This window comes from Hylobates moloch, unplaced genomic scaffold, assembly GCF_009828535.3.
Source record: "Hylobates moloch isolate HMO894 unplaced genomic scaffold, HMol_V3 SCAFFOLD_5, whole genome shotgun sequence".
Classification (NCBI taxonomy): domain Eukaryota; kingdom Metazoa; phylum Chordata; class Mammalia; order Primates; family Hylobatidae; genus Hylobates; species Hylobates moloch.
Window position 1 is genome coordinate 101,284,237 of NW_026652280.1, and position 18,806 is coordinate 101,303,042.

The following is an 18,806-nucleotide window of genomic DNA, read 5'->3' on the forward strand; positions in this document are numbered from 1 at the left end:
ATTTAGTAGAGATGGGGTTTCACTGTGTTAGCCAGGATGGTCTCGATCTCCTGACCTCGTGATCCGCCCGCCTTGGCCTCCCAAAGTGCTGGGATTACAGGCATGAGCCAGCGCGCCCGGCAAACTTGTTTCTTTATAGCCGTGCTGTCCATATTTCAGCTTCCTGGTTACCAAGGCTACATTCATGGCCTATGAGTGAGATTTCAGGAGTACTGCACCTTAAGTGGGCCATATTAAAAGATCCACGTGAAGAATGACATTTTTAGTTCAAATCTCTGTTTTCCTAAGCTATTTGGTCAGAGAAATCACACATGGGGCCCCATTAAGAGAGATCGTTCCAACCGAAGCCCCAGAATGTGTCTAGGTAGGCTGTGTGTGTTGGGGTGGTGGGGCCGATTTTGTATAACTAATTTACGTTTTCACCCTGTTCCACCAGGGGGCAGACTGACTCAACAAATAACGTACTTCTGCGCATCCCGCTTTTTTTCAAAGTGAACTGGGACCCATAGCACTAAGGGCTTGGACAACTAACATTAAAATTCTAGGACTGCCTTTTACTCAGCCCCAGAAACCGATGATAACTCATCTTCTAGCTTCGTTGAATATCATCTCCAAAACTCAGCCCCATGTTTTTTTTCAATTTCTAGTGCTCTCCCTACCTTCACCCTTATTCCCAAAACTCTTTTTCTCTTCCCCTTATCCCTCTAAAATTTCTCTTCCCCTGGTCGTCATGGTTAAACCTCTACTTCCCTTCACCCCAGCCTCTCTGGCCTCAGAATGGAAGAGTAAGGTCGTAAGAGGGGAGCTACAGTTACCGAAAGGCTGTGGAAAATAGCGAGAGAGACAGGCCGGCCTAAGCTAGGAAGGGAAAACCGAGAGAACAGAGGCCGGGCTGGCCGCCTTGGCCTGCCCAAAGGGTGGGCGGGCAGGGGGTGGAGCCCGGAGGGGTGCCGCCTCTCCTCTTTCCCGGAGCCTGGGCGGAGAGGGAGGAAAACTTCTTCCTGGCCTGGGCTCCGTGCCGCTCTGTTTGCCAGCCGTCCAGTCCCGCCTACCAGTGCCGGGCGCTCCCCACCCCTCCCCCGGCTCCCCCGGTGTCCGCCATGGCCAAAGCCTACGACCACCTCTTCAAGTTGCTGCTTATCGGGGACTCGGGGGTGGGCAAGACTTGTCTGATCATTCGCTTTGCAGAGGACAACTTCAACAACACTTACATCTCCACCATCGGTGAGCCCGCTGGCCATGTCCCAGACCCCGACTCTCCTGTGACCTCCTTCTCAGGCTCCCGGATTACTAGTGACCCCACTTTTCAGACCCGTTAGAGTAAGGCTCCTCAATTCTAGTCCCTCAACCCCTGGCTCCGACCCTTCCCCCATGCATGTCTCGGTATAGTAACCAAACCTCTCACCTCTCTGAGGCCTTCAGGTAACTCTTCAACTGCTGCCAGCTCCTCATTTTCTTGGTACCATCGCCTTAGTCTCCCCAAATCCACAAGAACTCTCCTCTATTTTTCTCTGTGCCCCCCTTCCCCTACCCCCACCACCTAGAACTCTCTCGATCCACTCTCCATGTTTCCTGTATCCCTGTCCACCACATCTTTTTCTCCCGATCCGATCCGCTAGCCTCTTTCTGTCTTGCTGAGCTTCAAACTCTCCCACTGCGTCCGCACCTCACCATCTACTTCCCAGATTCTTTGCCCCAGTCTCCCTGCACCTCAGCTGAACAGGGGTTTGGGAAGGGTGGAACAAGGTGGCTGGGTGTGCTGGCGGGTGGCCCAAGGACTGCGATCACGAATATGCAGCCAGCTTGGTGAGGAACGTGGAAATGAGGGGACTTTTGGGGTCTCTGAGTCAGCCTGGTGACTCATCCTCCTTCCAGGGGCCCCCAGCAGGCTTGGGGGAGGTGCCCAAGTTTCTACTAAGAAGAACATCGTCTCCCCTCCTCCCTTCTCTTCTTTCTTCATCTCCTCTGGCTTGGGAAATAGACAGGAAGAGTCTCACGACAATTCTGGTTACAAAGGAAAAGGAAAAATGCCCCTCTTTCCTAATTGTCTCAAAAGTAATCCTGTTTAGCCTCAGACTTTCCTAGTGCCAAGTTTGGCCCACTAGTTAATTCACATAGACTGGCTTCAGCTACTTTTTTCCTTACTCTCTACTAGGAGGGTGGGTGGAATACCAAGAGTAGAGGGCTCTAAGAAAACAGAGAAGAGGAATGTGAAAGTAATATCTGGGGAGAGACAGAGACTGAATTCAGAGAGTTGTCACTTTGTATAACTGAATGGACCCAAGAGGTGGCCTAAGGATTTTAAGCCTCCATGCAGAATTTTCATCACCTTTTCCCTCCCAAAATCCATAAAATGTACGTAAAAATAGTATTCTTGCTATACAAATACAGCTTTGGGAAAATTCTCCTAGCTTGGCATTTCCAACAAGATTGGTCCCCAGGTGCCTCCCCTGCAGAATTTCTGGTGCCGACACTGCTCCGTTCCTGTCCCTCCCATCACACAGTTTTACATGTGTGCATGCATGTCTCAACTTCAGTGCATACCTTCCACCCCTAGGAATTGATTTCAAGATCCGCACTGTGGATATAGAGGGGAAGAAGATCAAACTACAAGTCTGGTAAGTCAATCCTCTGGGACGCCTCGCCAGACTTCCCCATTTACCTCTTACACCCTTTTCCTTCTATTTTGTTTCATTTCTCTTCCTTTCCCCATTGCTCCTTCTAGCACTTCTAATCTATTTCTCTGGATGCACTCAGCTGTCCTTCCATCTCTTTTCCTGCTCTCCCAACTAGTTCCAACTCTTTTATAACTCTTGCCTCCTCTGGCTGCAGAGCATCCTCTTAATTTGACAACAAACAACTGTTCGGTCATAACATGGAAACATGCTGTGAGCAGTTAAATGGCAAAGGCAGAATTAACATTGACTCTAAGTCTAGTGTTTTCTCCAAAATATGGTGAGCCCAGAGTGCCAAATATAGACCCTGGAGGTGTTTAAGTGGTATGAAGCTTAGTGGAGGCATTATGCTATGACATATAAGAGCAGACTGGTGGGCAAATCTGGTTCTTTTACTTATCTCCTTGCCTGACTTTCATTAATTATTCAGCCTATCCAAATCTGTTTCCTCTTTTTTTTTTTTTGAGACAGAGTTTTGCTCTTGTCACCCAGGCTGGAGTGCAATGGCACAATCTAGGCTCACTGCAACCTCCGCCTCCTGGGTTCAAGTGATTCTCCCACCTCAGCCTCCCAAGTAGCTGGGATTACAGGCGCCCACTACCACGCCTGGCTAATTTTTGTATTTTTAGTAGAGACGAGGTTTCACCATGTTGGCCAGGCTGGTCTCGAACTCCTGACCTCAGGTGATCCACTTGCCTCAGCTTCCCAAAGTGTTGGGATTACAGACGCAAGCCACAGCACCTGGCATGTTTCCTCATTTGTAAAATAGAGACAATAATACATGTCTTACAAGGAAAGAGTAAGGATTAGATAAAATGATACATACACAGTGCTTGACACATAGCAAGCATTCAATGAATAAGCAAAGACATCTTGTTTCTTGGGCCGCTACCATCTCTGGAAATCAGCTCAACTGTCTTTAATCCCGTTCCCCTTTACTGTTTCCTTATTCTGTTGCCCCACCATGTTACAAAAGCTAAATTCTTGTGAGAGAGGAAGAATTATTCCATTGGAGAATTCTTTCCTCTATTCCATCCCATGAAACCTTCTCCTTCTTTAGGGACACGGCTGGCCAAGAGAGGTTCAAGACAATAACTACTGCCTACTACCGTGGAGCCATGGTATGAAGTGTGGGTCTGAACAAAGGATGAAGGATGAGGCCGCAGAATATATTATGAATACAAAGGGTCAGGGGTTGGGACAGGTAAAAATGGGAGGGGTGCAGTGTGGGTTGCAGAGGGCCCAACATGGCCTAGTGTTTAGACCCATGGATGCGGGATCACTTACAGGGCAGTGGGAAGCCTCAATGGGAACATGGTCCAAGGTGAATTTTGTCATCTCCCAGGGCATTATCCTGGTATATGACATCACGGATGAGAAATCTTTCGAGAATATTCAGAACTGGATGAAAAGCATCAAGGAGGTGAGGACCCTCCAAAAGAGATGGGGGAACTGGATAGAACCTGGAGAATGAAGGGGTCCATCAGGATAGGCAGGACCTAACTTTTTTTTTTTTTTGAGACGAAGTTTTGCTCTTGTTGCCCAGGCTGGAGTGCAATGGCACGATCTCAGCTCACTGCAACCTCTGCCTCCCGGGTTCAAACGATTCTCCTGCCTCAGCCTCCCAAGCAGCTGGGATTACAGGCATGTGCCACCATGCTCAGCTAATTTTGTATTTTCAGTAGAGACGGGGTTTCACCATGTTGGTCAGGGTGATCTTGAACTCCTGCATCAGGTGATCCACCTGCCTTGGCCTCCCAAAGTGCTGGGATTACAGGCATGAGCCACCGTGCCTGGCCGGCAGGACCTAACTTTTACTTGTCTTTTGTCCCCAGAATGCCTCGGCTGGGGTGGAGCGCCTCTTGCTAGGGAACAAATGTGACATGGAGGCCAAGAGGAAGGTGCAGAAGGAGCAGGCCGATAAGGTGAGGGCCAGGCTGAGCAATGTTCTAGACCTGGGCTGGGAGGGGCAAGATAGGTTGCATTGCAGAGGACTAGGCTGCTGTCCTTAATTCAATTCTCCTCTTCCCACTTCACCCCTTATAGTTGGCTCGAGAGCACGGAATCCGATTTTTCGAAACTAGTGCTAAATCCAGTATGAACGTGGATGAGGTGAGATCCACACCCCCATCCCCGACCAAGAGAGGAAGTATTAGAAGGTAGATTCTCCTCCCTCCAAACTGACTCTGTTCCCCACTTTAGGCTTTTAGTTCCCTGGCCCGGGACATCTTGCTCAAGTCAGGAGGCCGGAGATCAGTAAGTTGGTTTTGCTGGACTAGGTACAACTCTGGGGTGTGTGTGTGTGTGTGTGTGTGTGTGTGTGTGTGTGTTGGTGTTGATAAAAACGGGGAGCAATGCTAAGATTTCTTATGAGGGTGGATTCACTTTAAACAGTTTATACCCTCCTACCCTAACTATCCATTCACACCATGACCCCTGTGCCCTTCTCCCTCTAGGGAAATGGCAACAAGCCTCCCAGTACTGACCTGAAAACTTGCGACAAGAAGAACACCAACAAGTGCTCCCTGGGCTGAGGACCCTTTCTTGCCTCCCCACCCTGGAAGCTGAACCTGAGGGAGACAAGGGCAGAGGGAGTGAGCAGGGGAGAAATAGCAGAGGGGCTTGCAGGGACACATAGGTAGATGGTAAAGAGAATGAGGAGAAAAAGGAGAAAAGGGAAAAGCAGAATGGAAAAGAAGGAAGAGAGAGGAAGGGAGAAGAGAGAGGAATGAATTGAGGAAGTGAAAGAAGGCAAGGAGGTAGGAAGAGAGGGAGGAGGAAAGGAAGGAGAGATGCCTCAGGCTTCAGACCTTACCTGGGTTTTCAGGGCAAACATAAATGTAAATACACTGATTTATTCTGTTACTAGATCAGGTTTTAGGGTCCTGCAAAGGGCTAGCTTGGCACTAGACTAGCGGATTTGCTCCTGTTCTGTCACTTGTCATGGTCTTTCTTGGTATTAAAGGCCACCATTTGCACAAATGTTCCTGTTTTGGGTAACTTGGATTATTGTCAGAATTGTTCTCCACTCAAATCCAATTATTGTGTCTTCAAAGTGATTGATTTACCCGAATGAGGCTGGGTTTCTGTGGAACCAGGACTAATCCTACCGCTGTCTCTTCCCTAGCTGTTCAGTTGGTAAGGAAAATAGCAAAGAGCAGGAGGTAGAGTGATCTGAAGGTCTGGATATCCTCTTTCCGCCATGGGGTCCGGATGCCCTTGTGGGCAGAGCCTTGTCCTGAGCACAGGAAATTCCAAGCGAGAAGGACTCTAACAGTCCTAGCCTCAGGGAAATAACTGCACCTAGTGTTTTATCCAGTGATTTGTGTAAGCTTCTTTGATTCTGCCAGCAATCCATTTAGGTATTTGATAGGCATTAATATCTGCTTTTATTAGTGAGGAAAATGAGAAGTTCATTTATTCATAGATGTATATTGAGCAATTTAAATATATATTGAGCATCTACTAAGTGCCAGGCACAATGGTCAATTATTTTATTTATTTATTAATTTATTTTTAGAGACAGAGTCTTGCTCTGTCTCCCAGGCTGGAGTGCAATAGTGCGATCTCAGCTCACTGCAACCTCTGCCTCCTGCCTCAGCCTCTCAAGTAGCTGGGATTACAGGCGTGAGCCACCATGCCTGGCCACAATAGTCAGTTACTATAGCCCTTGGGTGGTACTTACAAGCAGAGGGACAAGGACTTTTTTTTTTTTTAAGACCAAGTCTGGCTCTGTCGCCCAGGCTGGAGTGCAGTGGCACGATCCCAGCTCAATGTAACCTCTGCCTCCCGGGTTCAAGTGATTCTCCTGCCTCAGCCTCCCGAGTAGCTGGGATTACAGGCACGCACCACCACACCTGGCTAATTTTTGTGTTTTTAGTAGAGACAGGGTTTTGTCATGTTGGCCAGGCTGGTCTTGAACTCCTGGGCTCGAGTGATCGGTCTGCCTGGGTCTCCCAAAGTGCTGGGGTTACAGGTGTGAGCCACTGCGCCCAGCCTGGGACAAGCAAATTTTAACAAAAACAGCTCTTTGGCTGGGCATGGTGGATCACAACAGGACTTCAAGACCAGCCTGGCCAGCATAGTGAAACCCCATCTCTACTAAAAATACAAAAAAAATTAGCCAGGAGTGGTGGAGGGCGCCTGGAGTCCCAGCTACTTGGGATGCTGAGGCAGGAGACTCGCTTGAACCTGGGAGGCGGAGGTTGCAGTGAGTTGAGATCACGCCACTGCATTCCAGCCTGGGCGACACAGCCAGACTCTGTCTCAAAAAAACAAAAATGAAAACAAAAACAGCTCTTTACTAAGTAACAAAGATGGCAAAACTACTGGAAATGCAAAAGAAAATTCAAGCTTGGGCTGAGCACGTTGTCTCATGCCTGTAGTCCCAGCACTTTGGGAGGCCGAGGTGGGTGGATCACTTCAGGTTGGGAGTTCAAGACCAGCCTGGCCAACATGGCGAAACCCCGTCTCTACTAAAAATACAAAAAAAATTAGCTGGGCATGGTGGTGGGTGCCTGTAATCCCAGCTACTCAGGAGCCTGAGGCAGGAGAATCACTTGAACCTAAGAGGCAGAGGTTGCGGTGAGCAGAGTTCATGCCATTACACTCCAGCCTGGAGACAGAGCGAAACTCCATCCAAAAAAAAAAAAAAAAAAAGGAAAATTCAGGCTTGATGCACAGCATCCTTAAGTATATATATATTATATTATATATTACATATTATATATTACAATGTATAATTATATATAGTTATATAATATATATTATATATTATTATTAAATATATATTAAATATATAATATATAATAAACATATATAACATGTTTATACATGTTTATAAACAACACATATAATTATATTATACATAATATATCATATATAATATATAATTATATATTTAATATACGATATATTATATATTTAATATATTATGTATAATATATAATTTTATATATGTTTAATATGTAACACATATTTTAATATATGATATATATATATATCCCCCTTTCACCATACATAATATTTTTTACACAGCAAAATGTAATAACTTGATAAATGTCAGTATCCAAGCATTGATGGGGTAATGATAAGCCTTATTTGTGGCTTATGTTTAAGTTCTTTTTTTTTTTCTTTTGAGATGAAGTCTCGCTTTTGTTGCCCAGGCTGGAGTACAATGGTGTGATCTCGGCTCACCGCAACCTCTACCTCCCGGGTTCAAGTGATTCTTCTGCCTCAGCCTCACGAGTAGCTGGAATTACAGGTATACAGCACCATGCCCAGCTAATTTTGTATTTTTAGTAGAGACGGGGTTTCTCCATGTTGGTCAGGTTGGTCTCGAACTCCCGACCTCAGGTTATCCACCCACCTCAGCCTCCCAAACTGCTGGGATTACAGGCGTGAGCCACTGCGCCCAGCTGTGTTTGAGTTCTGTAGCAAACTGTCCAGTTGGTTTAATTTGCTCAAGAGATGAGGAAAAGACTTGCACTTTGTGCCTCCTGGGAAGGAGACTAACGTCTTCAACATACCTTATGGCAGATATTTAATTTCAGAGTAGAGACCCCACTCTGATGCCTGGTAAGGTTATTGGAAGTGAAATCTTACAAGATCTTACAGTTTGTTGTGAGATAAGGTAGGATTTGGTAAGGAGTAACAAATACTAGCAGATTTCGGCCCAAACTTCAATTATAGCTAAACATTACTGGAAAAAACCCCACAACCTACTTTATGTAACATATAACTACTCACACACATACACAAAAATAATACACACACACACAATTTCAGCAAACACAAATAATAATTTAAGGAAACAAATTCAAAATTAGAGCCAGGTATGGTGGCACATGCCTGAAATCCCAGCTACTTGGGAGGATCCCTGAAGACGAGAAGTTCCAGGCTGTAATGCACTATGATGGCTCCTGTGACTTGCCACTGCACTCTAGTCTGGCAATATAGCCAGAGTCCATCTCGTTCAAAAACAAAAACAAACAAACAAAAAACAGCAAAATGAAAGCTCAGCCCTCATCAGGTTTGGGTGACAGAGCAAGACCCTAAGAAAAAAATAAAATTAAATGAAAATTCATTATCAGACAGTAAAGCATGAACCCAGAGTGCTGGTGAAGTCACTGCAGGTCTGAGTGTATATCAAGGTTTAACTCCATAGGATGAAAAGCAGGCAATGAATCTTTGGCCTGGGTGTTGACACTCTAGGCTCAAGCCTCAGCTTTCCCACTCACTAGCTTGCTGACCCTGGACAAGTCACTTATATTCTCTGAACTTACTCATGAAACGGAGATACATTTCATCTGCCTCTCGCAAGAAAAAGTCCTGGTAAATGCACATTAGCATTTCCGTTTTACACAGAACACTGAGAGTCAGATACTGTCCTAAGATCATGGAGTTAATAACCACCGGAACCTAGACTCAGTACTTATGGAACTTCAAATCTCATGCTTTTCTCGTTGCACTTATGATTATTCCATTATGTAGGAGCAAGGGAGAGTTGAGAACATTTGAAGAGGTTATGCAGAGGACAAGCTCTGCGGAGTAGGCTTAGCAAGTAACATGAGGGAAGGTAACACCATTCATCTGTGTAGCGGAGTGGGAGCCAAGAGACAAGGAGAAAGTTTCATGTTCGCCATGTATCTCGGATATGCCGGCTTCTGCAGGGACGAGAACGCGCAGTTTCGCCTCCATCCCTTGACCTCCAACACAGCTTCTCCACTGGACCATCGGTGGCGATGAAGGGGCGGCTGGGGAAGGATGTCAGAGAAACCTGAAGCTTGACGGTGAATCCTCGGGTTTTAAGGAGAGAGCAAAGTCCTGAGAGGGCGACGTATTGTCCCTGCTCACCTAGCCCAGAATGAACAAACAGGCGCCAGCCAGGGAGCAGCGAGCCGAGAATCCGGACGAACTTCCGCAACCGCCATTTGCCGTTCTCGTAAAGACTACCAAGACCACAATGCAACGGGGCGCCGAGCTAATTCCCAGTGAGCACCAGGCGAGGCGCCACCGACCGCGGAAGACTACAAGCTCCAGCGGGCGACGACAGAACGCGCCTGGGACCAACGGGCCCCGAACTCGGGCTCGCGCCCAAGGATCCTCCACGGAGCTAGATGGCTGCGTCGGGGGCGGGAGCGGAGGTGAGCGGGCGCTAGGGCCGCGAGCCCCCGCCGTCCCTTCCTTCAGCGCCCTGCGGGGCCCGCAGAAGGCGCTCGCCTCCCTAGCCCGCAAACGCGTATCGATTTTTCTCGCTGTGGCAACGGGGACGTCCCGATAGATCCTCTGCTCCGATAGGCAACTCCGGCCTTCCCTGCCCTGACCTGGAACCTCTGGGAGGGCTGCAGAGTAAGTGCCGCCTCTGCGCTCCGACGGAGGCACGAGGCCTGTGGAGTAGGTCCCTCTGTTCCGACAGGTGCGACACTTGGCGCTCCATGCCTGCGGGCGCGGGGAGGCCTGGCCTCCCCCAGGGCCGCCACCTCTGCTGGTTGCTCTGTGCTTTCACCTTAAAGCTCTGGTAAGGAGGAGGTAAGGGGAGGAAAAAGGAGGTCACTGGAGGACAGGATCGTTCCCGGCCCCGGGGTTGGGGGAGACCTTATCCATGGACAGCTCAGGAGGGGGTGCCCTATTTTCTGGGTTTTGACTTTTGTCCCTTCCCCCAACTCCACCACAGCCAAGCAGAGGCTCTCGTGCAGGAAGAGAAGCTGTCAGGTGGGTGATTGTCTGGGAACCCTACATTTCCCGTCATTTGTTTTTGGTTTTAGTATCTTCCACATATACCAAGAGCACAGGTGGAAAAGGGCGGCATGACATGGAATGAGGGCAAGCGCTGTGCCGGGAAGTTGGATGGGCAGAGCCTGGGAGAAATGTTTTCTGAATGGCCTGGGGCTGGCATTTATCTTTCCTTTCAGCGAGCACCTCAAATTTGCCATGCTGGCTGGTGGAAGAGTTTGTGGTAGCAGAAGAGTGCTCTCCATGCTCTAATTTCCGGGTTGTGAGTATCTGTTTCTCTACCCTTTTTTTTTTTTTTTAAACATCTAAGCAAACACTTAAGCAACATCTTAACATCCAAGTCTTATTAAGCTGCCTTTGCATCATCTTTTTTTCTTTCTTCTTGCAGTCTCAGTGTATGTCCAAATCTGTACTTGTCTTTCCCCTGAAAATGTGCCCCTTTCTTTCCAAGCTAATGGCAGTATTCAACTGATAACTATGGCTTTTTTGTTTGTTTTTGAGACGGAGTCTCACTCTGTTGCCCAGGCTGGAGTGCAGTGGCGAGAACTCGGCTCACCACAACCTCCGCCTCCCGGGTTCAAGCGATTCTCCTGCTTCAGCCCCCTGAGTAGCTGGGACTAAAGGCGCGTTGCACCATGCCTGGCTAATTTTTGTATTTTTGGTAGACTCGGGTTTCTTTTTTTTTTTTTTTTTTGAGACGGAGTCTCGCTCTGTCGCCCAGGCTGGAGTGCAGTGGCGCAATCTCAGCTCACTGCAACCTCCTCCTCCCGGGTTCACGCCATTCTCCTGCCTCAGCCTCTCCGAGTAGCTGGGACTACAGGCGCCTGCCACCACGCCCGGCTAATTTTTTGTATTTTTAGTAGAGACGGGGTTTCACCGTGGTCTCGATCTCCTGACCATGTGATCCGCCCGCCTCGGCCTCCCAAAGTGCTGGGATTACAAGCATGAGCCACCGCGCCCGGCCTAGACTCGGGTTTCACTGTGTTGGCCAGGCTAGTCTCTAACTCCTCACCTCGTGATCTGCCCGCCTCGGCCTCCCAAAGTGCTGGGATTACAGGCGTGAGCCGCCGCACCCGGCCTCAGATGATAACTATGTTTTATTCACTTTTAGTATAGTAGGCTCTGGAATGGAATGTATCCTTGCCTCTCCTAGACTGTTGCCCCTGAAGTGTTCTAACATACATTCGTAATCATGCAACCACCACCTCCACCATCCGCATCAGAACTCTTTCATTAGCTCTCTGTTGCCTACCACTCCAAACCATAGCAGTTGGGCACCTGCACCTTCTGAATGGCAGCCTTTTTGTTTATCCTGTTGCCCCTTCCTAACAGGTACTTTGCTCCTTTTCTCCTGGCAGAAAACTACCCCTGAGTGTGGTCCCACAGGGTATGTAGAGAAAATCACATGCAGCTCATCTAAGAGAAATGAATTCAAAAGGTGAGTGCTGTTTCTCTTCTCTGAGAGCACCTCCTTTGCTCCTATGAATTTAGATGGATGGTCCCACCTTTTCCCCTGGTCTGGGGGTAGCATGGAATATCTGAAAGGAGAGGGGGCCAGGCTCACGCCTATAATCCCAGCACTTTGGGAGGCTGAGGCTAACGGATCACCTGAGGTCAGGAGTTCAGAGATCAGCCTGGCCAACGTGGTGAAACCCCATCTCTCCTAAAAATACAAAAATTAGCCGGTGTGGTGGTGGGTGCCCATAATCCCAGCTACTTGGGAGGCTGAGGCAGGGAGAATCTCTTGAACCCAGGAGGCAGAGGTTAGAGTGAGCCAAGATCACGCCACTGCACTCCAGCCTGGGCGATGGAGCGAGACTGTGTCTCAAAACGAAACAAAACAACAACAACAAAAAAAAACGAGGCTGGAAGGGGTGGCTCACGCCTGTAATCCCAGCACTTTGGGAGGCCGAGGCAGGTGGATCACGAGGTTAGGAGTTCAAGACCAGCCTGCCAAGATGGTGAAACCCCATCTCTCTTAAAAATACAAAAATTAGCCAGGCATGATGGTGGGCACCTGTTATCCCAGCTACTTGGGAGGCTGAGGCAGAGAACTGCTTAAACCCGGGAGATGGAGGTTGCAGTGAGCCAAGGTCATGCCGCTGCACTCCAGTCTGGGTGACAGAGCGAGACACCATCTCAGAAATAAATAAGAAAGAAAGAAGACGGGATTTGGAGCCAAATTACTTGAACCCAAGTCCCAGCTCTACTCCTCAGCACTGTTATTGGCCATATTTTCTCATCAGTAAAATTGGTTAATACTAGCTCTGCTTATCCAGAGAATAAATTAAATGATCTATTTGAGAGGGATTTATGTATTATACACACAATAGAAGCCTGGTTCTGATTTCTTCTTGAATATATCCTGGCTAGGCTGAAGTAGAAGCGAGATTAGAGGGAGAAGCTGTCTGGCCTTTCCTGGGAATAACTATTCCTTCGTGCCCTCAGCTGCCGCTCAGCTTTGATGGAACAACGCTTATTTTGGAAGTTCGAAGGTGCTGTTGTGTGTGTGGCCCTGATCTTCGCTTGTCTTGTCATCATTCGTCAGCGACAACTGGACAGAAGGGCTCTGGAAAAGGTCCGGAAGCAAATTGAGTCCATATAACTACATTCCACCCTTGTATCCTGGGTCTTAGAGACCCTATCTCAGACAGTGAAAGTCAAATGGACTGATTTGCACTCTTGGTTCTTTGGAGCCTTGTGGTGGAATCCCCTTTTCCCCCATCTTCTTCTTTCAGATTATTAATGAGCAGAATAAAAAGAGTAAAATGGTTTCCTTCCCTTCTGTAACTTGGAGCAGGAAGTCATGGGGGCAGAGAGGGAAAGGAGGTGGCTACTTAAGGCCCCAATCTACCAAGTCTTCCCCACCACTTCTCCCTTGTTTTCCCCCCTTCTACTACTTATTTCAAACTTCTGGGATAATTTCAGCTAAAACGTTTATTTCTCACTCAAAACTTATTTCCCCTCAACCCTATCCCCGAAGAAGAAATAAAATCACAGATACATAACAAAAGTATTTGAGGTACCCTCTCATATATGCAAACAAATGCAGACTGGGCCTCAGGCAGAGAGAGACTAAAGGACATCTCTTGGCGTGTCCTGAAGTGATTTGGACCCCTGAGGGCAGACACCTAAGTAGGAATCCCAGTGGGAAGCAAAGCCATAAGAAAGTCCAGGATTCCTTGTGATCAGGAAGTGGGCCAGGAAGGTCTGTTCCAGCTCACATCTCATCTGCATGCAGCACGGTCCGGATGCGCCCACTGGGTCTTGGCTTCCCTCCCATCTTCTCAAGCAGTGTCCTTGTTGAGCCATTTGCATCCTTGGCTCCAGGTGGCTCCCTCAGTCTGGACTCTACCACTTGGGTCTCCAGATTTTCTGTTATGTCCTTGTGGGTCAGGATATTTCTGGAAGTCACTGTGAGGTGAAGGAAAGAGGGCAGTAGTAGAGTGCTCCCCTGGGTGGGAGACCCTAGACAGGACAGGACCTCCCTCTTGCTTCTTGACGACCGTGGAGAACAGAGTCCCCCTCCCTTGCTCAGCCAGGGGTTGCTCCCTGCTCTTGCCTCTCACCTCCATGAGGCTGGTAATCCTCAGGCCCAGCTTCTGGTCGACTCTGGAATGGACTGAAGCTGGGCAGGATGATGAGAGTCAGGGAAAAAAGAAGAATCTGGGAGGAAGCAAGAGGAACAGGTGAAGGGAGTAGTGGGCAGAGTGAACAGAGGCCAGCTGGGATTATCGGATGTGGGAAGTAGATCTGGCCGGGTAGTCGGGGTATAAGGATAGAAGTGTGGGGGTAGATGGGAGTAGATAGACTAATGGTACCAAAACACAAGTGCTGGTCTGGGCAGCTTTGTTGGAAGTTTGAGCAATTAGCGTCTGCAGCTGGCGGAGCTGAGCTACCAAGGAGCTGGGAAAGGAGGAATGAAGAGTTAGTATCATCTGGGTACCAGGGGCCAAGAATGGCGCCCCTGTGTGCTGTATCTGCCTTCAAAACACACACACACACACACACACACACACAATGCTTTCACTCACATATTGTGCCTCTCCAGCTCCTGGACTTTTTTCTGTAATTCTTGGTTCTGTGCAGAACAGGCTGCCACCCTAGAGTATGAGGAGGTAGGACAAGGCTCAGCAACCTGAGTCCCTTACCTTGCCTGCCATGGTGAGGAAGGGGCCCAGACATGGCCCACAGGAAGCCAGAAATAACCCAGGCATACCTGCTCTCCAGCCCATCAATGTACTCCTTCTTCCGCCGCCGACTGTCCTGAGCTGACTGCTTGTTACGGATTTTCCTCCTGACCTTCTTGAGGACCCTCTCCTCTGCCTGGAGGCCCAGGATGTGTGAGTCCTGGGTCCTTCAACTGCCCCCAACTTCCCAATGCTTCTCCTGGGATATTGGCCCCTCAGAAGTCATGGTGAGGCCCCTGGGTTGAGATACCCTTAGGGGACGCATGTTACCTTGGTGAGGGGCAGGTGAGAGGGCAGAGAAACCCCTTCCTGCCCCAGCAGACGCTTCTCCTCATCGGTCAGGAACAGGGTTTGACGGGGCAGCTGGGGGTAGGGGCAGGAGAAGATGCAATAGGAGTGAGGAGGGGGTCATCCCATTTGCAGCACGCAGGCTACTCCCCCTACATGCCTTCTGGAGAGTGTTTCCTATTTGTACTGGGAGACAACTTTAATCTAGAGGTGAGGTGAGGGGCAGAGACCTTAATTCAGACAGGCTCTAGATCAAGCCAAAGGGACTTCCTGAGGCCAAGAGAGAGAGGAGGGTATTGTCATATCCTTCACCCAGAGACTGAGGACTTTGGCACTCTGAGCAAGCTAGGGAAGGCTTATTCTGATCCAGGTCTCCCCATACCCAAGAGAACCTGAAAGAACTCACTACAGTGAAGTTTGCATAATTTCCTTACAGCAAGCACATGATTCACTTTCAGTCATTAACTTCCATTTAGCAGAGTGTGTTATCCAGTTGCCCGTCAACCACAGGGAGCTCCCTGGGGCAGTGGCCCATTCTCCCTTAGGGTCTGAGCTCCGCTTCTCAGACTCAGGTTCTGTCCCCTCTCATACAAAGAGCTTCCCAAAGGCAGCCATATGTCTCACAGCAAATCACAGGAGAGGATGTACAGAGAGTGGATGGTGCTGGTGGTGAACCTGAGCCCATCAACTGAGTAACTTGCCCTTCTCACTAGTGTTTCTTTTTGAAAGATGTATGTGGTCGGGCACGGTGGCTCATGCCTGTAATCCCAGCACTTTGGGAGGCCAAGGTGGGCAGATCACCTGAGGTCAGAAGTTCGAGACCAGCCTGGCCAACATGGCAAAACCCAATGTCTATTAAAAATACAAAAATTAGCTGGGCGTGGTGGTGGGTGCTTGTAATCCCAGCTACTTGGGAGGCTGAGGTAGGAGAATCGCTTGAACCCAGGAGGTGGAGTTGAGAATGCACCACTGCACTCCAGCCTGGGCAACAAGAGCAAAACTCCATCTCAAAAAAAAAAGAAAAAAAGATGTATGCTTCATTTTGTGACTTACAGAGAACTTACTTTGGTTTTTGCCTGCTCATGGTTTTTGGCTTTTGGCAAAACCATTTCCTGTGTGGCTTTTCCTGATGTGCCCTTCTTGTTCCTGTGACTGTTTGGTGGAACTATTAGAGGAGTGTCTTCCAGTCCGCCTAATCAAAATCGCTGAGAATGAGGCCTAGAGGGTTTTATTTAAAACAAACAACAATAAAAAAAAAAAAAAAGGAAAAAGAAAACAGAGCGGCCAAGGTGGCTCACGTCTGTAATTCCAGCATTTTGGGAAGTCAAGACCGGAGGATTGCTTGAGGCCAGGAGTTCGAGACCAACCTGGGCAACATAGTGAGACTGTCTCTACAATAAAGAAATAACAAAGCATTTACAAACACCATGGTGCTTCTAATGTACACCCAAACTTAGGGGCATCAGACTTTTTTTTTTTTTTTTGAGACGGAGTGTCGCCCTGTCGCCCAGGCTGGAGTGCAATGGCGCAATCTCCACTCACTGCAACCTCCGCCTCCTGGGTTCAAGTGATTCTCCTGCCTCAGCCTCTCGAGTAGCTGGGATTAAAGGCACCCGCCACCATGCCCAGCTAATTTTTGTATTTTTAGTAGAGATGGGGTTTCACCATGTTGGCCAGGCTGGTCTCGAACTCCTGACCTCGTGATCCACCCACCTTGGCCTCCCAAAGTGCTGGGATTACAGGCATGGGCCACCGTGCCCAACCGGCATCAGACTTTTAAAGGTTCCTCAGCTCAAGATTCTAAGATGTTGGCCGGGCGCGGTGGCTTATGCCTGTAATCCCAGCACTTTGGGAGGCTGAGGCGGGCGGATCACAAGGTCAAGAGATAAGACCATCCTGGCCAACATGGTGAAACCCCATCTCTACTAAAAATACAAAAATTAGCCGGGCGTGGTGGCGCACACTTGTTGTCCCAGCTACTCAGGAGGCTGAGGCAAGAGGATTGCTTGAGCCCAAGACGTTGAGGATGCGGTGAGCCATGATTGCACCACTGCACTCCAGCCTGGACGACAGAGTAAGACCCTGGCTCAAAAAATAAAAAACTGTTCAACTGTTTATGTCTCCTTGGTCTTCAAGCCCAGTGCCACAAAAACTGGGGCAAAGGCAGTTCATCATCAGTTGCCATGCCCTCATTCCTTTGCCCTGTCTGTGTGATTATATATGTATCAAGGAGTAGTGGTTCTGGCTGACACCAAGACTCACCAGGGTTGTACAAGGCACTGGGGCTACGGTGCCTGCTCTGGGCAGGATGTGGGCATGAGCATCAAAGGGCAGCTCACTGACCATGCAGGAATCAGGCACCATAAATGCTGGGCTCCACTGATCTGGAGTAGAAAACAGGTAGCTGGGAGAAAGGAGACTTAGGAACATCCTGACAGCAGCAGGGCCTGGGTAGTGGCACAGGTTGGGTAAACCCCCTTAACCCCATGGTTAGGGCCAGTCCCGAAGGGCCATTTCCCCCTTCCCACAAAGAACACTGACCTAGCTGGATGGAGATGAGGCCTACATTTGGCCCAGTTTCCCCCTGCATCCTCTCCAGGGCCCCTGCCTCATAGACAACCTCATAGAGCGTAGGAGAACTGGTTGCCCTGGGGGCAGGGGGACTGTCTGGACGGCAGGGGTCCTCAGAGATGCCACTGTCACTGCCAGGAGATGCTTCTGAGCAGTACACCTCATTGGGATCAATGAAAAGCTTCAAGAAATCTTCAGGCTCACTCTCTTGAAGGCCCTACAGTAGGAAAAGTTTATATATATGTGCAGGGAAGAATTTTGGAAGTCCTACCTGACATCAGCCTTATGCTTCATTTTCAGTCCTTTCACTTCTTGGGCATGGAGAGAGTTATACAACTTACGTCTATTTTGGGGGTGGTCTGTTTTCAGACCTGTCTCCAAGTGGGAGCTGAAGCCTCTTATCACAGAGTTGTGTCTCAACCCCACCCCCACTCCCACTCGTCACACTCACACAGCCACGGTCCCCACCGGACTTCCAGCCTTGCAATCCCTGTTCCTGTAGCTTAGTTACCGGAACCTCTGGAGGGGGGCAGTGGAGTCCCAGCTCCAGGACGGATCCTGTCGAGAAGATATCCTCTGGGGGCTCCAGCCAAGCGTCCAGCAGGTCAGGGATTCCGAGATCCATGCTTCTGCAGGAAGGCATGTGGGACGGAGGGTTGCAGAAAGGGAATGATGGCTGCTTCCTACCCCGTACAGTTTCTGGGCTCTTCTGCTCCCTTTTCCATTATCCCCGCCCCCTGACTCCTTCCTCATTAGCAAGCCCCCTCACCTGTCCCCTCGATGTTTCACCTTCAGCCCTATCCCTCAGGTTCAGACAAACAGGTCCCCCCAAGCATTACCTGTTCTGAAGAGCCCAGCCCTGTCAAGCCAGCGTAGCCCGTTGACCGCCCTAAACACTACACCTTTTCTTTCTTCCAGGATCTCGTATCCTGGATCTGCCAGCCAAACCCCGCCCCCAGCCTTACACTACAAAAGTGGGTGCCACCTTGCCAGGAGCCACGGTAGAGCCGCTGTATCTGGGAGTAGGGGACTAAGAGTCTAAGGGTCCACAAACGGAATTTAAGAAGTAGGTAGCCGCGCCCTTTCTGCTTCAGTTTTCTCTTAGCTATAGTAAATCTTCCTGAGGGTTTGGTGTCTCCTAGCGGAAGAACAGAAAAGGCTGTTACTGGAGCACAGGACACTTGAATGCCTGTTCTGTAGCCCTCGCTTTTGCAACAGGGAGATCATGGCAGGGTTGTAAACAAAAGCGGAAAGAGTCAAGAGACCTGCGGATTGACTAGGACATCCCCTCGCCCACCGCGTGGCGCTCTTCCCAAAGCTGAGTCCTGATTGGAAGCTGAAGACTTAG

At 49.1% G+C, this 18,806-nt stretch overlaps 3 protein-coding genes across 13 annotated transcripts in view; 2 read left to right on the forward strand and 1 right to left on the reverse strand.

The window, feature by feature from the left end:
* Positions 1-5,658, forward strand: part of RAB13 (RAB13, member RAS oncogene family) — an 8,568-nt gene extending 2,910 nt beyond the window's left edge. For 2 of the 4 annotated variants that reach the window (XM_058439254.1, XM_058439255.1), the window contains exons 2-8: positions 2,558-2,618; positions 3,736-3,796; positions 4,021-4,098; positions 4,511-4,600; positions 4,722-4,787; positions 4,878-4,931; positions 5,132-5,658. In XM_058439254.1, coding sequence (XP_058295237.1) covers positions 3,794-3,796; positions 4,021-4,098; positions 4,511-4,600; positions 4,722-4,787; positions 4,878-4,931; positions 5,132-5,209 — 369 coding nt within the window. In that variant the 5' untranslated portion in view covers positions 2,558-2,618; positions 3,736-3,793 and the 3' untranslated portion in view covers positions 5,210-5,658. Of the gene's footprint in view, positions 1-960; positions 1,225-2,557; positions 2,619-3,735; positions 3,797-4,020; positions 4,099-4,510; positions 4,601-4,721; positions 4,788-4,877; positions 4,932-5,131 lie in introns of those variants that run through there. The other 2 variants (XM_032154504.2, XM_032154501.2) reach the window with 2 other exon arrangements.
* A 3,995-nt stretch (positions 5,659-9,653) lies between these two features.
* On the forward strand, positions 9,654-13,423 carry JTB (jumping translocation breakpoint). Its single transcript, XM_032154530.2, has 5 exons — positions 9,654-10,194; positions 10,351-10,388; positions 10,589-10,671; positions 11,768-11,847; positions 12,858-13,423. Exons 1-5 carry the CDS (start codon positions 10,112-10,114, stop codon positions 13,012-13,014), a joined length of 441 nt encoding a protein of 146 aa, XP_032010421.1. The 5' UTR covers positions 9,654-10,111; the 3' UTR covers positions 13,015-13,423.
* Positions 13,332-18,774, reverse strand: CREB3L4 (cAMP responsive element binding protein 3 like 4). Of its 8 annotated transcripts, XM_032154519.1 has the most exons (11): positions 18,724-18,774; positions 18,444-18,596; positions 17,910-18,087; positions 17,429-17,675; positions 17,150-17,271; positions 14,870-14,962; positions 14,629-14,735; positions 14,444-14,512; positions 14,231-14,315; positions 13,979-14,075; positions 13,332-13,823 (listed from the first exon to the last, which is right to left on the reverse strand). In XM_032154519.1, exons 3-11 carry the CDS (start codon positions 18,081-18,083, stop codon positions 13,630-13,632), a joined length of 1,188 nt encoding a protein of 395 aa, XP_032010410.1. In that variant the 5' UTR covers positions 18,084-18,087; positions 18,444-18,596; positions 18,724-18,774; the 3' UTR covers positions 13,332-13,629. The 8 variants fall into 8 exon arrangements, with proteins under 8 accessions (XP_032010410.1, XP_032010413.1, XP_032010408.1 ...); XM_032154522.2 differs by lacking the exon at positions 18,724-18,774 and having other exon boundaries at positions 17,970-18,087; positions 18,444-18,713; XM_032154517.2 differs by lacking the exon at positions 18,724-18,774 and having other exon boundaries at positions 18,424-18,713.
* Between the last annotated feature and the right edge of the window lie 32 nt (positions 18,775-18,806).